The sequence below is a fragment of the Cuculus canorus genome, chromosome 1 (assembly GCF_017976375.1).
Source record: "Cuculus canorus isolate bCucCan1 chromosome 1, bCucCan1.pri, whole genome shotgun sequence".
Taxonomy (NCBI): domain Eukaryota; kingdom Metazoa; phylum Chordata; class Aves; order Cuculiformes; family Cuculidae; genus Cuculus; species Cuculus canorus.
Window position 1 is genome coordinate 70,839,455 of NC_071401.1, and position 19,418 is coordinate 70,858,872.

The 19,418-nt window shown below is 42.5% G+C and overlaps 1 protein-coding gene across 4 annotated transcripts in view; it reads left to right on the forward strand.

The window, feature by feature from the left end:
* JADE3 (jade family PHD finger 3) overlaps positions 1-17,452 on the forward strand; it is a 71,161-nt gene extending 53,709 nt beyond the window's left edge. For all 4 annotated transcript variants that reach the window (XM_054088136.1, XM_054088153.1, XM_054088130.1 and 1 more), the window contains 5 exons: positions 162-329; positions 6,920-7,036; positions 7,907-8,380; positions 12,409-12,526; positions 14,032-17,452. In XM_054088136.1, coding sequence (XP_053944111.1) covers positions 162-329; positions 6,920-7,036; positions 7,907-8,380; positions 12,409-12,526; positions 14,032-14,924 — 1,770 coding nt within the window. In that variant the 3' untranslated portion in view covers positions 14,925-17,452. The remainder of the gene's footprint in view (positions 1-161; positions 330-6,919; positions 7,037-7,906; positions 8,381-12,408; positions 12,527-14,031) is intronic.
* The last annotated feature ends 1,966 nt before the right edge of the window (positions 17,453-19,418 follow it).

The following is a 19,418-nucleotide window of genomic DNA, read 5'->3' on the forward strand; positions in this document are numbered from 1 at the left end:
TTATCTCTTTGATCACTTGGCTGGTTTTGAAATAAATAAATTGAAACAGGATTAAAAAGCCCAAGCTGTGCCTTTAGTATCTGAAAGCTTTGGTGTGAATATTAGTGCTTATATGTGAAATCATGTGAGCACAATGATCTCAATGTGTGTTTTCCTTCAAGGCATGCTATGGAATCTTAAAAGTACCTGAAGGGAGCTGGCTGTGTCGCACCTGTGTCCTGGGAATACATCCTCAGTGTCTCCTGTGTCCCAAAAGAGGAGGTGCCATGAAAGCTACCAGAACAGGGACGAAGTGGGCACATGTGAGCTGTGCTCTCTGGATTCCAGAGGTAAAACTTAATTTCTGTCTGTTTCTTTTGTATCGTGGACTCCTCTCTGTTCTCCTCCGTTTCGTCCCTTCCTCTGCCTTTTTATGTTCTCGTGACTTAAGGTATCTGTCTGCCTTAATACCGAGCTTTATTCTGATGAGTCTGCATAGTCTCAGAGGGCTGAGAGAGAGTCCAGCATATGTTCCAGTAATTAATCACTTTGTCCTCTCCATTTACTCAGCAGTTACTTCTTGATGACATTATGGTGTCTGAGTGACCTGCTAGAAAGGGGTACTGATATAAGCTAGTGTTCACAGTACAACTGCAGCTTCACTCTCCCTCTTATTTTCTGATGGATTTGAAAGCTCAGTTAGGTGTGTAATTGGCATGAATAAATACTGTCACTTTTTTTTTATTATTTGTATAGGATGGATTCTGTGATTTGTAGATGAGAGGGTTTTTTTCCAGCTAGAATTTTTATGAACAGCGGGGTGATGAGGCTTTTTAATCTTCTATGTTATATTTTATAAGTAAGGACTGCTTTAATATGTCTGTGAGTACATGTATGGAGAGTTTCAATAATGAAGCTTTACACTTTCTCTATTTTGAATCAAATTTATCATCGCCTAATTCTGTGAATTGGAATGTTAACTCATGTATAGGTGGGGTTCGTGTTTAATTTTTTACTTGGATTATGTGTTTTCTTTCTGATGAGATCCACAGATCCATTATGGGGAGTAGTTTAATGCAAGGCAGTAGCCAGATCTGTCAGCACTATCAGGGGGATGGATGGCTTATTTTCTGAACCTTCTGGTCCCTGGCACAGCCAGGCCTCATGTATGCAAATCTTTGAGGAAGGTGTTAAGATTCTGGGTATTTTTTTTAACGTAGCAACCAGGTGCAGTGTGTAATTCCTAGCTTTGTCTCAAGCATGTATCTGGGAGGTTGTCTTTGCAGTTGTGCTTTTCCTTTCAGGCCTGCTTGTAGTTCCTGGCGTCTCTTCCACTTTCAAGGCAAAGAGGAGTTGAGGCGGGGAAAAAAATGATTTCTTTTAAAATTAAAAAATATATATAGATCTCCTGACTTCTGTTCTTAAGCGTCTTGCTCTCCTGCCTCTGAGCAGACTGGTTTTCTTAAGAGGTCCTTTCTGCATGTTGTTGCCTTTGTTCTCTTGCTGGCAGAAGGGGAACCGGCAGGTTTGGGAAGCAGGTGACAGCAAGGCAGCGAGCACACGCTGCCTTCCTGTCTGTCCACTTCCCTCTGGCTAAGGAAGAGAAGCTGCTTGTTTAGCATCCAGGTAGGAGAGCTCTAATCCAGCTGATCCCACAGCCCAGAGACTCCAGGCCTCAGGTACATCCTCCCTTCCACCCCAATGCCAAGTGTATAAAGCATAGCAAGGAGTGACACCTGCCAGGAGGGGAGGGGAATAGGTCTTCAATCTATTCACCCTCTTGATTTCCTTCATATTGTCACTTGCAAAACAGTTCAATCACTGGAGAAGCCAGAGAAACCTTTGGGAATCTTTGCTGAAACAGTGCGTCATTTCCTGTCCGGAGCACTGTAGACTTACGTGCTGCAGGGAACCAGAAAGGCCCAGAGTTTGAAGACCTGGGTGTATTTCAGGGGAAGAACATGTATTCTCATATACCTATTTTTCTTCTCTCCAAGATAGCAGCCCACTGGAACTTGCCCAAAAGAAAAGATGAATAATAAAGTCACTGCAGTATCCCCTTGAGCTTCTAATAAAATGGAGCAAGGCAGAATACAGGGAGGAATGGGCCCTAAGCATGTCTGTGCCTTTTGGTAAGAGGCTCAAAGAGGTACTTTGAGTCACCAAGGATAGGCCAGCATTGTTGCAGGTAATCAAACCAGGTATTTTACTTCATTAACTCATTCAGCACTGTCTGAAAACACTTTTTTTCTTCCCTGCCTTCCTTGTGATTTAATGCTGTCAAAAGGCCTTCTTGGCTCTCCCTTAACTGATTGGGATGTTTGAAAGTTTTTACTTTCCAAAGCATACTCATCATTGGTTTCAATCTTTGTATTCTTTTGCCTTTATTGTCTGTTAGTGTAATCTAAGAGTAGATTAGATTACACTAATGTGTAGTCTCTTCATTGTTTTCTTGAAAGGCATTCTTTAAAAGAAAAAAGAGACGCTGAGCCCAGAAAACTTATGAGTGTTTTGTTTTGAATTCAAGGTCCTTCTCTGCCTTAGATAGCCCGTTACAGTCACGCTTTCCCTCAATCAGTGTAGTGTTAGCTGAAGCAGAAAGTTATTTTCCCTTGCTACAACTGGAAAAGTATCAAATTGACTTTCCTTAGCTGCGGTTGTGAGTGGCCGTGCTCCCATCACCAGGCTGCCCTTCCCAGCCACTGATGCACATCACTGTGTACTCATGTAGCTGCTGGTGGCAGGTGAGCAGAGGAAACAGCGAGGTGACAACCTAAACAGCAGCTCATGTGCATCGCAGTTGCAGAGGAGAGGATTCGGCAGCCCATTGTCTTCAACCTTCTACTCTAAAAACATCTTTGGAGTACAGCAGTCAAAATGTAACCTAATACAAGGTGAAGAAATAACAAGCAAAATGGCTACACGTAAGAGCAAATGGATCATTTCTGCCTTGGAATGGGAGAGTTTGGGGAATGAGAAGGCTGGCCTCTCCGCCCTGTGGATCCCTCAGGAGCAGAGAAGTCCAAACAGGCTTTGCCTTCACTCCTCTCTCTGAATGTCAGAAGCATGCAGGAAGCAGGCGGCCAGTATAAATAAACAGCACCTGACTCTGTAAGCCCTCTTTGTGCTTTTACAAAGTGGGGTAATATAAACAGGCAGTGTTACAAGCTGAATGGACAGTATTTCCAACATAAATGTTTCTTAACCTTTTAAATCCCCTCCGGGGAGGGAGCAGGGAGAGCAGAGAGGGACAGGGAGAAGAGATCTCTGGCAATTCCCAGCTCCTGCTGGGAAGCATGGTGGAAAGCTGATTACTACTCAGTCTCCAGAAAAATTCGCTGAGGATTGTGGTTTCTTTTTGAAAGTAGTACTGACAATCTGACAAGTTGATATAATCCCTTGATCACCAAAGGAGTTCTTGGCTCTTAGTGTAATGGTAACTGGGATGAGAATTACAGTCAATCTTTGTACAATATTGTTTCAGAAATGCCTGTGCAGCTTGTAAGCAGCTCTGTTTTGAGCAAAGTCAAGTTGAGCTTGATGAAAGGTTCATTCATTTTGGAAGGAAAAAGCTACATTTGATGATGTTTAAGAGTGCTGGTCATGGTTTTGTGGAACCATTCAGGCATTTGTCACTTTTCTACCAGTTTATAGGAAGGCCTTAACAGATTAGATCTACCTAATGTCATCTCATACCTGATGAGGGTATCTCTACCTGATGAGGGCATCTCATGTTGCCTACCTATTCTCCTTGTCTGGTAAAATCTGGACCCTCTCTGATGCGTCTCACTAGCTTCCTAATGAAGACTTCTGGAAATGCCATGCCATGAGGCAGTGTATTCTAGAAGATGTGTCATGGCGGGGGGGGGTTGGAACTAGGTGATCTTTAAGGTCCCTTCCAGCCCAAACCATATAATGATTCTGTGATGTGGCTTGCAGTTGGAGGATTAGAGGGTGAAGTGCTATAACAAATACTAACCTTATTTGAGTCAGTTTATGTCATTAATTTACAAACTGATGCACAATGTTTTTAAATGTGAAAATGATGAACGAAGTAATCTCTTGCAAATGCGTCTTTTTCCACTTACTTAAATGATCCTTAGAGCAATGTGACGATAAGGAGAGAGTAGCAGAAATACTCAGTTTGAGCATAGTAACTATGACTCTTGAACTTGATCAGCTTAACACTGTTGTCTTTGGATAAGTCTGCCTCACAGAGGAGGTCTGCTGAAGCAAAGCCTTTCATTCTTGGGGATTACAAGATCATAGAATCGTTTAGGTTAGAAAACACCTTTAAAATCAAGTCCAACCATAAACCTAACACTGCCAAGTCCACCGCTAAGCCACGTCCCCAGATGCTACATCTGCATGTCTTTTAAGTATCTCCAAGAATGGTGACTCGATCACTTCCCTGGACAGCCTGTTCTGATTCTTGACAACCCTTTCAGCCAAGTAGTATTTCCTAATATCTAGTTTAAACTTCCTCTGACATAACTTGACGCCATTTTCTCTTGGCCTGTCATTTGTACTTGGGAGATGATACCAGCATCCACATTTGCTACAACCTCTTTTCAAGGAGCTGCAGAGAGTGATAAAGTCTCCTCTCAGCGTCGTCTTCTCCAGGATAAACAATCCCAGTTCCCTCAGCTACTCCTAATAAGACTTGTTCTCCAAGCCCTTCACCAGCTTCGTAGCCCTTCTTTGGAGATGCTTCAGCACCTCAATGTCCTTCTGGTAGTGAGGGGCCCAAAACTGAACACAGTAATTGAGGTGTGGCCTCACCAGTGCCAAGTACAGGAGCACAATTATTTCCGCAGTCCTGCTGCCATGCGATTTCTGCTACATGTTAGAATGCTGTTGACTTTCTTGGCCACCTGGGCACACTGCTTGGCTTATGTTCAGCTGGCTGTCAACCAGCACCCCCACATCCTTTTCAACTGGGCAGCTTTCTGGCCATTCGTCCCCAAGCCTGTAGCGTTGCATGGACTTGTGACCTAAGTGCAGGACCCAACACTTGGCTCTGTTGAACCTCGCACAGTTGGCTTCTGCACATTGATCCAACATGTCCAGATTCTGCTGCAGAGCTTTCCTGCCTTCAAGCAGATCAACACCTCCCACCTGGCAGATGGCACCTGGCTTGGTGTCATCTGCAAACTTACAGAGGGGGAGCACTCAATCCCCTCACCCAGATCATTGATGAAGATATAAACAGAACTGGCCCCTACGCTGAGCCCAGGGGAACACCACTTGTGAGTGGCCACCAAGTGGATTTAACTCCATTCACCCCAACTCTTTGGGCCCTGTCATCCAGCCAGGTTTTCGTGCAGCAAACACTATGCCCATCCAAGTCATGAGCAGCAGGTTTTAAAATTAATACATGCATTGAGTGATTGTTGGTGTACCCCAAAAGGGAAGCTAGGAAATTTAACTTGGCTACTGCCTCTTGTAAAGTCAAACAGTTTAATTATCACATGTTAAACTAATTTATATAACCTTGATTTCCCTAGGAGAGTCTTATTATGGAGGTGAGCTATTAAATGTACTGTAGCATAACACTTCTAGTTTTCTAGGGGGAGGAAAAAGTGCTGTTCAAATATCAGTCTTAGCTGCTTTCTTAAGGAATCGGCTTTCTTCTGGACTCACAGTGCCACAGGGCATGACCTAGAAACCTCCTTTCTTTGAATTCTTAGATCTGACCCCTTTGAGAAGAGGCCCCTATCCCACCACTGGAAGTACAGATCTGCTCTGTTCCAATGAATTGTTCATAGGAAGCACAGAGATCCTCCTAGCTAGAATCAGCACTGTATTTCTGCTTTGGACAGGTAGCCCTCTGAAGCACACAACTGCTAAGTTAAAAGAGTGCTTCTTTATTGCGTGAGCATCAAAATCCAAGCTTCTGGAGATTGGGATTCTTGGGACAGTACAGTTACCTCACTGCAATCTTCTGTCATGTGCCGTTGTCATATGCCAGTTCTGCATGTTGGTCATTCGGAGCTGGCTAGCTTTTTGTTCCGTGCCCTTTGATAAAGCCTGTCGGGAGTGGCTCAGGACGACTATGGAGATAGTTGTGTCTGTTTTGATGTCTAAATTATGGAGGATGCTCATTGTTTCCCAGCATAGACAACAGGCAGATGAGAAATTTCTGTCACAATGGATACGTGGATGTTAGTATAACAAAGAACTGGAAAAGGCATCCTGAGCTTATCTGCATGTTTTTCTTTTGGTATTAAAATCCATAACTTGGTCTACCAGAGACAAAAGAATCATCCAGACTAAGTATGTGAAAACCATCACAAGAGAATACATGGTGCTTTGCACTAAGAGAAGGTTGTGGTATTCTTTCTCAAATTATACGTGATACGATCTGTAGTTAGGAAAGTGTATTAGAATCTCCTCTTGCATTGGAGCGGTCAGTGCTGAGGCAGAGCTGGGAAGCAAGGCTTTCCTTGTCTGCTGACTTATAGATCTGGTTCTGCCCCAGATTGTGAGCTGGCAGGAGTAGCTATTGAAGCAGATCTGTGGATCTTAAGAAAAGGAACGTTTCAGGTAAGTGTGAGTAAGTGTTTCTGTTTTGTTCTGAGCAGCTTTTATTTTAGTATTTTTTACATTAGACCTGTTAAAGCGGCACAGAAAAAAAACAAAACAGAATGTAAAGGAAGTAAGCTTAAGCATCACTTGCTGCAGTCTCAAATGGTTCATAATAAGGCATGGTGTAGATGTCTCGTATTTTGAAGAACTGGAACTTGTAGCCACAAGGTAGTATTCCACAATACCGTTTTCACGTGGGATCTTTTAGGCTCCCTTGCTAAGAAAAATAAGTACATCGACATCTCATAGTGACATGAATGTGTTGTCATATTACTACTTCTGATATTGATGGAGAGCTTGTTTTTACTGCTTTAATAACTACTTTCCTTACTGATTTTTTTTTTGTTTGCAGGTTAGCATTGCTTGCCCTGAAAGGATGGAGCCAATCACAAAGGTGTCTCACATTCCACCAAGTCGATGGGCTTTAGTGTGTAGTTTATGCAAACTGAAAACTGGTGCTTGCATTCAGGTACGTGCTTGTTCTGTGGTGACTCTTGAGTCTGTGTTAAGGGCAATTTTCTTTTTGTTCTTCCTGTGTTCAGAGGTGCTTTACAATGCACGCAACTATTGGATGACTGCTTCTTTGTAGATGTTTGCGATCAAATTAGTTCACTGGCACAAAAAGTTAGGAGTTAGTCTGAGTTGCCTTTTGAATAAGGCTGAAGTGTAAGGACTTGCTACTATGTGGGTCAGAGATAGATAGAAATATCTTTCCATTGAACACTTCGCAAACAAAAAAATACTAAATTGAGTGCTACCAGCTTCAGAGATCAACAGATATTTTTAAGAGTGCTTAGTGTTTATAGAATTGTTATGGTTGGAAAAGACCTCTAACGTAATCCTGTCCAACCGTCAGCCCGATACCACCGTGCCTACTAAACCATGTCCCAAAGTGCCATGGCTACATGTTTTTATAAAACCTCCAGGGATGGTGACTCCACCACTTCCCTGGGCAGCCTGTTCCAATGCTTCACTGTTCTTTCAGTAAAGAAATTTTTCCTAATATCTGATCTAAACCTCCCCTGGCACAATTTGAGGCTGTTTACTGTTCTCTTGTCGCTTGTTACTTGAGAGAAGAAACCAGCGCTCATCTCACCACAACTTTCTTTCGGGTAGTTGTAGAGAGCGATAAGGTCTCCCCTTAGTCTTCTCTTCTTCAGGCAAAACAGCCTCAGTTCCCTCAGCTGCTTCTCATAAGACTTGTCCTCCAGACCATTCACCAGCTTCATGTATGTTTTCGTAGGGGTGGACTTTGATGTAATTATGATAATTCTGTCATTGTTTTCTGGCTTGTTGCTACTGTTAGTGATTGAGTGGGTTTGTTTTATTTTGCCTGTAGTGCTCTGTGAAAAGCTGCATCACTGCCTTTCATGTCACCTGTGCCTTTGAGCATAGCTTAGAGATGAAGACTATCCTGGATGATGGGGATGAAGTCAAGTTCAAGTCTTATTGTCTAAAGCACAGCAAGAACAAACAGAATTCGCTGCCTGATGTTGATGAGCACCCTAAGAGCGTGTCAGACCAGAAGCAAACAGAGAGCGAGAAAACCAGTTTGCGAGCCCAGAAACTCCGAGAGCTGGAAGAAGAGTTCTACTCACTAGTTAAAGTGGAGGATGTTGCAGCAGAACTGGGCCTTCCTAAACTTGCTGTAGACTTCATCTACAATTACTGGAAATTAAAGCGAAAAAGTAACTTTAACAAACCATTGTTTCCTCCCAAGGAGGATGAAGAAAATGGCTTGGTGCAGCCAAAAGAAGATAGTATTCATACTCGCATGAGGATGTTCATGCATTTGAGGCAGGACCTAGAGAGGGTAAGAATTCTAGCTGGTAAAGTTTGGAAAAAGTGTTTGCAGGTGAGCAAGGTCTTTGTTCATGGACAAAAGTGGGAATAGGATAAGTAAGTCCTATGACTCCAGTCTTTTGATGTGCTGTGTTGCTCTGCAGAGACTTTCAGGAACTGTCTCTTTCTCCATCCAGTGAGAGACTAGTGCTTCCTAATCTGACTAGAGGCTATTCCTTTATGTATTTTAAGATGCATGTTTCTATGCATAATGGACATGTTTGCTAATTACTTTTTGCTTTCTGCTTCAATTGAGTAAATTTTAAAAATAGATTAAATTTATTTGAACAAGCTGGAGTAGTTGCTGGTGTTCGATAACAAAAAATGTTACTTTTATTAAACAAAAGTAAGTGGGAATGTCCAAGGAATGAGGCAGGCTTAACAAATTCTTATCTTCTACCTTCTGCCTTGGATGGACGGACTCTTGATTTGTACTTAAAAGGAGTTTTTGTAATGATTACAGTAGAACGGTAAATATATGGGGTTGGAAAAAGCCGTTTGCCGGAGTAAAGAAGTAAGTATTCTGTGCTGTGTATGCATTAAGCTTTTGGAGAATCTTAAAAATATATTAAAGCAGAGGTTCTCAACCTCATATTATTGAAACCAAGTAGGTCACGTCCTAGGGTTGTTAACTTACATGGTGAATTTCGGCTCCTCACATACAGAAGACTGTTGGCCTGTACTCATACCGCTTGCTATGACATCTGATTCAGGAGTCTTACTCATGTCTCCTCCTCAGTGGCATGCTGGTGTCAGCTAGTTCCAGGTAGACGGCAGGCTGCCTGACTCCTTGCTCTTTTGACCCTGGATGCTTTTGCACATGCAGCTGCCTTAGGCCCTCTGGTTGTTTAGCGGTCTGAAACTAACCCGCCGAGTCTCACCTCTGTGTCACAGTTTAGCCTCAGCCCAGCCAATTTTGGCAGCTAAAACTGAGAAGCTGAGCTCCAATTCCCTTCATCCCACCTCCAGGGAAAGGGAAATGAGAGGAAAAAGACTTGTAGATTGGAAACTTAACTAAACCAGCTTAAATAAATTAGAAATGCTAATATATATATATACACATATTTATATATATATATTTGGAATTGTGCCCCCACCCCTTGATGACTATACAGCACCACAAATGCTGTAGAGCAGACAGGAGGGAAATGGCCTGAGGCTAGGAGGTAGCTGGGCTCAGGAACTGGATTCAAGAAAGCACAGATCTGGAATCAGGGGAAAACAGATATATGAAGTCCTTGCTGGATGTCAGCCATTGAAGAAGATAGCGAGACCCTTGTGATCTCTCAGTTTTATACAGAGTAAGACGTACATGGCATGGAATACTCTGTTGGTCATTTTGGGGTCACCTATCCTGTCTGCCCCCCATGGAATACTCTGTTGGTCAGTTTGGGGTCACCTATCCTGTCTGCCCCCCCTGCAGGTGTGACTTTTTTTTCACTTTGACTTAGGGCACTCTACCAGCCTGAGGATGGCCTTGGTTTCTGTAGTAGTAAGTGTAAGCAGTGGTGTTTTTGCACACCAATGCCCGTTGTTATCACTTCTAGACAAACACTATCTGAAAAACATAGTTAGCTTTCAGAAAATGAAGTTACTTAGATGAGGCTGACTTGAAGTTAGAAAACTGATTCTACTTTAGCTCAAACCATAACACACTGCTTGTGGCTTTACTGAGAATGAGGAAAAGGAAATTATCTTTGTATCAGTAGGTAGCTGGGCTCTTACCAGATTGCCAGCTAGCTGGTAGTTTGAAGAGATGGAATTCTTCAGCACAATTCAGAGCAAGAATCTATTAAGAAGGCACACAGAGTGCTTTTTTTCTGGAAGCGGATGAGGGAAGAAGCCAGGCTTGTTACGACTCAGAGGCTGCCCCTTTGGTCAGCCTGTTGGCTAGTGATCACCTGCAATTTTCGAGTGCTTAGGGATAGGTAGTGAATATAAAAAAGGTAAGAAAATAAAGCAGATGTACTAAATGTGACATGGAGACATTCGAGAGGAGAGGGGAAGGAAAAGCAAAACAGAGAAAAGTGTTGTAAGAAAAGGGAAAACAATAGCGGAAAGATAAAAATGTGAAAATATGGAGTGGAGTGTTAGAGCCAAGATTTGGGCTTGTCAGTATAACTGTTCTCTTCAATCTATAGTCGTAATAAATCTTGGATCTCCTTTTCCAAGACCACTTTGGATGTGGATCCTAAGTTAAAAAAATTTACAAAAATCCATAACTTGCTTGGGATTTTTGAGTGTTTTTTTTTTCTTTCAAGAGACCATTTTGAGCTTTTTCCTTTGTTTAACGAGTGTTTAGTTTGTTGAAACTGATGTACTTACTTTGAGTGGAGGTAATTCATTGTTTGAATGTCTGTCTCAAAGTCCTTGAACTTCCTTGTGCCTTGAGTTTTTCTACTTGGTTATATCTTGAGATGAATATAAATTTGGGAATCTTGGAACCTCCTTTCTGAGGAGAGAGGTTCCAGTTCTGAACAGATGGAGTTGAGTGCTGAGGGAAGTGTGGTTGGCAAATACCTTTCAACCAGCCCCTATGCTATTTCTGTATTATGAAAGCTCTTTTAAGTTTATCAAGAACTTTCAGTGCCTCTTCCTGTTTTCATTATCTTAGGTGGAAATACCGCTGTTAGCTCAGATAAATATGGAAAGTGGAACCCTGTGGAATTGAATTATAGAACCATAGAATCACAGAATGGTTTGGGTTGGAAGGGACCGTAAAGGTCACCCAGTTCCAGCTCCCCTGCCAGGGGCAGGGACACCTCCCACTGGATCAGGTTGCTCAAAGCCTCATCCAGCCTGGCCTTGAACACCTCCAGGGATGGGGCATCTACAACTTCCCTGGGCAACCTTTGCCAGTGCCTCACCACTCTCACAAGAAAAAAATTCTTCCTAATATCTAATCTAAAGCTCCCCTCTTTGAATTTAAAACTGTTGTCCTTTGTCCTTTCACTACAGACCCTGGTCTCTCAATCTTTCTTTTTAAACCTTCTTCATATTCTGAAAGGCTGCTATAAGGTCTTCCTGGAGCTCGCTCTTCTCCAGCTGAACAGCTCCAACTCTCTTGGCCTTTCCTCACAGGAGAGGTGTTCCATCCCTTTGATCATTTTTGTGGCCCTCCTCTGGACTTGCTCGAACAGGTTTATGTCCTTCCTGTGCTGAAGGCTCCAGAGCCAGACATAGTACTCCAGGTGGGGTCTCACCAGAGCAGAGTAGAATCGCTTCTCTTGACCTGCTGGCCACACTTCTTTTGATGCAGCCCAGGATACAGTTGGCTTTCTGGGCTGCAAGCACAGACTGCTGGCTCATGTCCGGTTTTTCAACTACTAGCACCCTTCAAGTCCTCTTCCACAGGGCTGATCTCAATCCCTTTATCCTCCAGTCTGCATTGGTACCAAAGATGGTCTCAATGCAAGGGTAGGACCTTGGACTTGGCCTTGTTAAACTCCATGAGTCAATGCAATGAAAAGAAATTGCTGAGTAGGTCAGCCAAAATGTATGCATTGCACAAGAAGCCAGAGCTAAAGGTTATCTACATGTTAATTTTGATCCAAACAGACGAGCTCTCTTGGATAGCTTTGTAAAAAGTATTGCTTTAAACGTGCTATAATTTTAGGGGAAACAATCATACTTTAGCTGTTAAAAATCATTCTGTGAAACACTTTGCTGGGCAATTCTGGGAGAATCCAGTATTGCATGCAGTAATGCCCCCAGCACTGTATACAGTGGAAACGGGATTGCAGACGAACAAGTTTTAGAAATTATTTGCATTTGTCTTGACTGGAATTTTGTGTTCACTCACTGTGATTATAGATGGAAATAATTTCTGCTATCTTGCTTTTTAACTTAATTATTACATATGTTCAGTGATATTCACAAAAACTTTGCTGAAGATTTTGTACATAACATTTTAGTTTTGTTGTTGATGCACTTTTTAAACTATGTCAGGATGTATTTTTTTTTTTTACTACTGGTTAAGTCTCCTGTTATTCTCTGTAGGTAAGAAATCTTTGCTACATGGTAAGCAGGAGAGAGAAACTGAAGTTGTCTCACAGTAAAGTACATGAACAGGTCTTCAATTTGCAAGTCCAGCTCATTAATCAGGAAATTGCTGCAGGTAATCATATAAATGTAAAATGCTTACAAATTCTATCTGTATTTAAACTAAAAAGAAGTGTTTTCTTCATGTTCCTCCTTAGTGGTTTTCACACTGTAAACCTGCCTTTAAAATCTTTCTTCGAATACACAGGCAACAGAAATACCAACGCATGTAAAACTCTTCCGTCTCTTAAAATATTTACTTGGGTGTTTATTTTATGACTAGTTTTGGTAGATGCCTATTACTTATCAGTCACTATGGCACCCATATTGCAGAAGCAAGCTGGTGGTGATCTCTAGGTTTTCTCTTCCTTGGGCTGCTGGTTTATGGTGCTGTTTCCCCACAGCAAGCTCCAATGCTGCTGCTTCGTTCTCCAGCCAAGAAGGTTTTTTGCTTGCTGTCAGTGGTTGGTTCCTTCAGGCAAAAGAGAAAGATGACTGATAGGAGTGGCTGTTGCCTTGCATGCTTGATGAACAGTGCAGAGAGGCATTTCTTAGCCTGCCATCTGCAGTTACTCTCCTTCCTTCAAAAAGAATTTAAGTACTCTGGATTTTAATAGTGAGTAGTGACTGCTTAGGAATGCTGATGTACCAAAACCCACTCTGCCCTTCATTTTTATAGTGACCGTCTTGAAGTAAGGAACAAAATGTTTGGAAAAAGGAAGAGTGTGTATTACAGTGCAATTACTTTTTTAAGTAGGGAAGGCAGCTGTGTCTTCAATGTGAAATTAAGATCTTTCTGTTCTTTATAGATGCATATTATGGTTTTCATGACCAATTTAGAGTCATGGCTTTGTGCTTTTTTTGTCTACCCTTGAAACGTGGATAAGTTTCTTTAGTACTGAGCAGGTGATTTTATTAAACTGTTTTAGATGAGACCTAAACTTAGGGGAAGCAGCAGTACTCTAAAGCAGTTTGGTTTTCTGTAAATGCGTTTTATTAGAAATGCCTGCTAAATTTATTTTATGTCTTTACGGACACAACTGCTTTTTTAATGCTTAGTAGAGTAGCTTGGTAGCTACTTTGTAATAGTGCTGTATGTGTGTAACATCATAAAGACTAATATATTGGAGTGAAGAGACTTCTAAAGTGTAGAGTATTTCATAATACAAAGCAGAGAGTTGAACTAAGTCCAAACTGAAACTCGGTTTGAAGCATTGTTTTTTCTCCATCCAAAACTGAATATGAACCATTTTTATAACATTGTTGGAACGACTTCAGTCGTATCTCAAAACTGCTTCAATTCACTGGCTTAAAGCCCTGTAAAAAGGGCACATTTTTTTTTTAATGGAAATGCTAAAATGCTTACCTAAATTCTGAAGCGGTGGATAGTTTGGAACAGTTTTATTTATCCTGAGTTCTCTTTAATATCTGAAAAGAATTTCACACTAATTGCTTGCAAATTAGTCCTACTGTTGAATGATATTCTGACAGACTATAAAACTTGTTACAGATAACAAAATGATTACCCTCATTTTAAAAAAGCCTATTTTAAATTCTGCCCCTCCTCCCTTTCTCCTGTAGGCCATACCCTGACAAGTGCACTAGAGAACACACTGTTCTACCCGCCTCCCAGGATCACCCTGAAGTTAAAAATGCCCAAATCAGCACTAGGAGACTGCAAAAATAACTCGCTGAAGCCTGGCAACAGACCGCTTTCTCCTGACAACAACAGCACTGTTTACAGCAAACGGAGTGTGCCGATGTCAAAGGAATCGTTTGAAATTAAAGCAAAATCTTACTCCAGGTATCAGCATGACAGCAGAAGTAACGGTTTGCTGGCAGGGATTGGCAAGCCTCGGAGCGAGGCAAAGGATTCTGGCCCCACGCAGATGCCGGAGTTTCACCGGGCCCAGCCGTCTGGGAAGCCCTTAGCGCTCCAGGCTGCTTTGCACGGACAGTCTTCCATTGGAAATGGGCGGGCCCAGCAGGAAAACTCGAGGCTAGTGGCCAAGTCCAATGGCCTGATGGGCAGGGCTGGAGACGTGAGCCAGAGAGACAGTTCTAGCCAGACACCCTATGAACAAGAGTCTGTACTCACTGCTCACTTGGCCAGCCAGAGCGGTTTCAGAAAATCCACCATAGACCATTTTAGCCGGTCCTTTAAAGAGGCTACCAACAGTCTGGTGAGGACCACAGAAGATCTCCGATGCTGTGAAAAACCAACAAGAAGACTTGCAGCAAAAGATCGCTTGTGGAGCAAGCAGACGCTTGAAGGTGCTCCGTACCAGGACAACGACGGGTACTGTCCTGACCTAGAGCTGAGTGACTCTGAAGCAGAAAGTGATGAAAACAAAGAGCAAGTGAGGTTAAGACGAAGTAGCTCAGAAAGAGACAGCCCAAGTAAGGACTTTGGAAAAGATTGTCACAATAGAAACAAAAAGAATATGATTTCTCACAGTTCGGTACAAAGGTGATTAGAAGCCCCCACGGGGTAACTCAACCTTTATGTATTCCAGTGTACCAGTGCAAAGCTCAGCATGAAAAGGTTCCAGAAAATAGTCCAGGACCTACGTTCGGAAGAGTTGCAGTAGTGGCTGGGGGGAGAGGAGAGGAGAGAAAACGGAGTAGTTTTGTTCAACTGTGAATTGGCTTGCAGTCTTCGCAAGGTTAACTCAGTTATTGCAAAGTCATGTGAAAGTTGCTGTGTTTTATTAGAGGGTAACATCTGGGAGAGCGTGAAGCAGTGAGTCTCTGCATAAATTCAGGGAACTGCTTCCCCCTTGCCAGTCATGTGCGAGGCAACATGGTTGTGTTTTGTCAGTCTCCTGGTGGTGGACAGGTGTTGAAGAAGCCCTTGCTTTGCTCTAATGTGTTGAAAGGGACTGCAAACGGAGACACTGAAACTGCATTCTTAGAGCACCTGGAGTATGGCTTTGATCCAGCAGCGCACTTGCGGATGTGTTGGCAAGTTAAGCACGTGAAAAGTCCTGATGGTTTCCCCCTGGGAACATTAGTGTTGTGCTCAGATGTCTGAGCACGTGCCGGTGTGCTCTGCTGGATCAGGCCCGAAGTGACTACTAAGTGACGATCCCCTTCTGCAGGAGGCTTTGAACCACAGTGGCGTTTGCAGGCTCCTTGCGGAGGGTGGAAGCAGGCGTCGCTGGCGCTGCCAAACTCGCTGACCTCTAGACGTGCCCCCGTTCCCTGCTCTTGCTGAAGATTGTGTTTCTCTTCACAATAATTCGCTTATTCTGTAAATATACAACTTGTAGTACTTAAGTTTTTTTTTAATCTCTGTACATAGTTGCTTGTTGTGGGATGCACTTGTAAATATTTTACCCAGCTAACAAGTACAGATGGCTAATTTTGTGGATAGTGTTTACAAAAGTAGATGTACTACTTCAAAGAAAAAATGCTATTTGACACTTAAATTTAGGCAATCACGAGTGATGCCAGGTTCCTCTTAAAGCTGAGAGTTCGTGTCCAGAGGTGTTCGTACCTGGTATTTTTAAACTAAGCTGACTTAGAAATCATTTTATTTGGACTTCTTATGCGGGCACAAATTTTCAACCCTAGGTGCCAGAATAAAAGGTGTAGGAGCCTGACTTCTGGCATCTAGGTCTGTAAAATTTTAGCCAGTCATCATTTGGCATATAGGGTTTTTTTAATTGCTGAAAATCTATTATAATTTTATTAAGCTGCTTTTCAGCCTCTGGACCAGTTGCTGTTTCCCAAACTAACTTTTTTTTTTAATGTCCTTTCAAATTAGCAGTTGTTAAGCATTTAAGTGATTAAATTTAAGCCAGTGCTGAAGAAGGGAATCCTTTTCTGTTTTTTTAATGACAGGGGAGTTTTGTTTGAATGCAAACAAACTTTTTGCGTTCCAGATGGTGTTGTGTTGATCAACAAATTAACTGCACTGTTTTTTCTCTGAAATGCTGTATATTTCATAAATATGCGACATCCTCTGTCCCGCATTGATGGCTGAAAAGGGCTGTGGGTTGTGAAAGGCGAAAGGCTCATCCTATACCTCCCTTTTGCTGAGGGTTCTTTTTGTCTGGACACAAAAGGTGTTCGCCACCCAGCATGAAGTTAACTATGCAGAATCCAAACAACCACTTGTTATTCTTCATGATCTTAATTTATTGCTTTTAGCTTGGGAAATGGCAACAACACTTTGAGATTTGTTTAAAAACTTGAAATCACCCGAGTTGCAACAAGTCAGGGGCTGGAGGACTTTTCAGTAGTGTAATAAAAAAGAAGAGTGAACTTGGCAATTCTGCTCTGTTTGCTTCATGCATTTTTTTTTTCCCACTTCTTGATTTTCTGTATATTTGTGTAATTGATCTTTCTAGAGCTCTATCTTCAAAAATCTTTCTTTTGGTGTAAATATGCAGTAGCATTTTAGGTTTCTACATATTTTATTTTAATGGGAAATGCTTTGTGTTCTAAGCCATGGGCCATTCAGAATAAGTAAACAAGTGTCTGTTCATTTGTACTCCAGTTCCGGTTCTCTCAGTTCTCCTTCAATATTTATTAGTAATCCTCTCTCACTGGTCATGAAATCTTATGAAGCTTATATTGGGAACGCTTATCTGGGAGGTCACCAAAGTGTTCTTGGTGTTTTGTGGCCAGAAGTCTATGACAAGAAGGGAGAGGAAAATGGTGCTTCAGCAAAACTCAGAGTTTCTGCTCTTCTGGGGTTATTAATTCAGTTGTTTCCAGTCTGGGCAATGGTTCTGCTAATTCTTACATGATTTTAATAGATACATGAAGGAGCCCTTGGTTATGTAGTTCTCAAGTATTGTCCCTAAAGTGCATTTGCTAGTTTTTATTGTGTGTTCGGTGGCTAACTGTTTGAAGTATTACCTCTTAACCTTATTTGTCAATTTTTTTTGTTTGTGTTTTTTGCATTTTGTTTTATATATATAAATATATATATATATTCAATTTTCCAAGAAGGACTCGGTCTTTTTCAGATGTCCCCTTTTTACAAGTACTTTTTCATTAAATTATGAAACTGCTAACAGTATTTTCATTTGTTGTGATTTATTCAGGGCTTTAACCCTCTCTGTCTGACAGGTTGTTAAACCCATCAGTCGAAGAGCAGCACCACGTCCATCAGGAGTAAATGATTTCTGCGGAGTTGGCAATACTTTAACAAGTATCAAGGAAAACCTTTCCCCTTCAGCCTCTGGAAAAGTTGCTGAACACTAATTTGCTGTGTATAGCAAATACTCCAAGCCTCGCTTTTGTTTCTGCCTAGCTGAGCAAACGTAACAGACCACTTGCCTCCCTGGCCTCATTTTTTAATGTTTGCTTATGCCTTAGTATGACTGTTTTTCCCGGGCTGGACAAATTCAGTTATAGAGGAAGAGCCATAGCCAGGCCTTCTGTCTCATCCCTCTTCTTTGTGCACTTGTATGCACACACAAATGAATACGTAACAGGCAGCTATTGCCGTGTGTGCGTGCAAAGGACAAATCGGTGCAAGCGAGTTCCCGGGTTGGTGTTTTGTTGGCTTCGCATGACCTGTTGCTGTAGTTCCCCCTGCTCCCACAGGCTGGTGCTGTGATCTACCTTGTTGGCAGAGAGGAGCTGCTGCCTGTTGCCAGAGCAGGGAAGAAGGCAAAACGGAGGAGGAAGATGGAGTGAAAGGAGCAGCTAGAGCTGCACAAATCGATCCATTGGCATCCCTCCTGTCCTGATCAGCTTGGTAGCTGGCAGCGTTCAAGAGGGACAGGGGATTTGTAGTCTGTGTGCTGGAGGCAGTGGTGACTCTCCTGCCTGCAGCAGGTCAGGCAGTGACACAGCAAGCAGAGTGGCCAACATACCTGTGGCCTAGCAGATGGCCAGGAGTGGCTGAGTAGGTGGACGCAGGCAGGCCAGGAGCAGAGCTGGAAATGGGTTGGGTGAAATGGAGCAACAAGTCCCTCAGCTGAGAAGAAAACAGGAATAGGGAAAAAAATGGGAAAAAAAGCCATAAAAGTGCATACAGAAGAGAGAAAACAGCACTTGAAGTGGCAGTAAGTGATGGATTGTCAGCTGTTTTTCAGGACCTGGATTTCTCCTTCCTTAAAGGAGTTCTTGCAACAGATTCCAGCAACAGACTTTTTTGTGACGTTCTTACTGGCGGTCTCCTGTTCCCTTTGCAAGCGCAATCTGCTTGTGGCTGGGATGTATGGGAAAGACAGCGCCAAGGAAGAAAACTGGTATCCCCATTATTTTGGAAACAGTTGCTATTGGTTTGAGGAGTCTTTACAAGTTAAGTAAGTGTGGTTACTGGTTGACGGTAACCGGGGCCAACCTCTCACAAGCACTAATATGGGCTATGCGGTGATTTCCAGCACCATCACTTCTGCATTTATGCAGGGAAACTTTTCTCAGCTGTAACTTGCAGATGTCATTTGTAAAATGTTTACTTTGCACCACGAATCCCAAACCATAGGAGGAGGAATTACAAATGTTTTAACTATTAAAAACAAGCTGGAAATGTTCACTTGATCTTTATGCGTTACCTTCCTGACGAGTAGGGCGCTGCAGACACACGATGTGTATCTGACATGTGGGCGGGATTGAGCTTTACCAGGTGTTCAAAGCCCACCTCTGTGGGCTGCAGAGATAATCCAGTGAAACCTGTCACTTTGATTGTCGTGAATTCCGATGATCCCAGTACTTGTGAAGGTTTAGCACTGCGGGGAATTGACACGTCTATTGGGAAAACATGCTTTTGATGTGAATTAATGAGCAAAAGGAAGCTGCTTGCACAACCTGGGAGGTTGGCATGCAAGGGAAACAATACTGGGGAAGGGCAAGAATGGAAAACAGCCTCAATGCAGCTTCTTTAGGAGGAAGTGAAGACTCGGACTTGTGGGTTCTGGTTTCCTAAGAGATGCCCTGCTATTACTCCTGCTTCTGAGTCTTCCTTTACATCAGATTCATGGCTGAACAGGATTTTCCCCATCCTG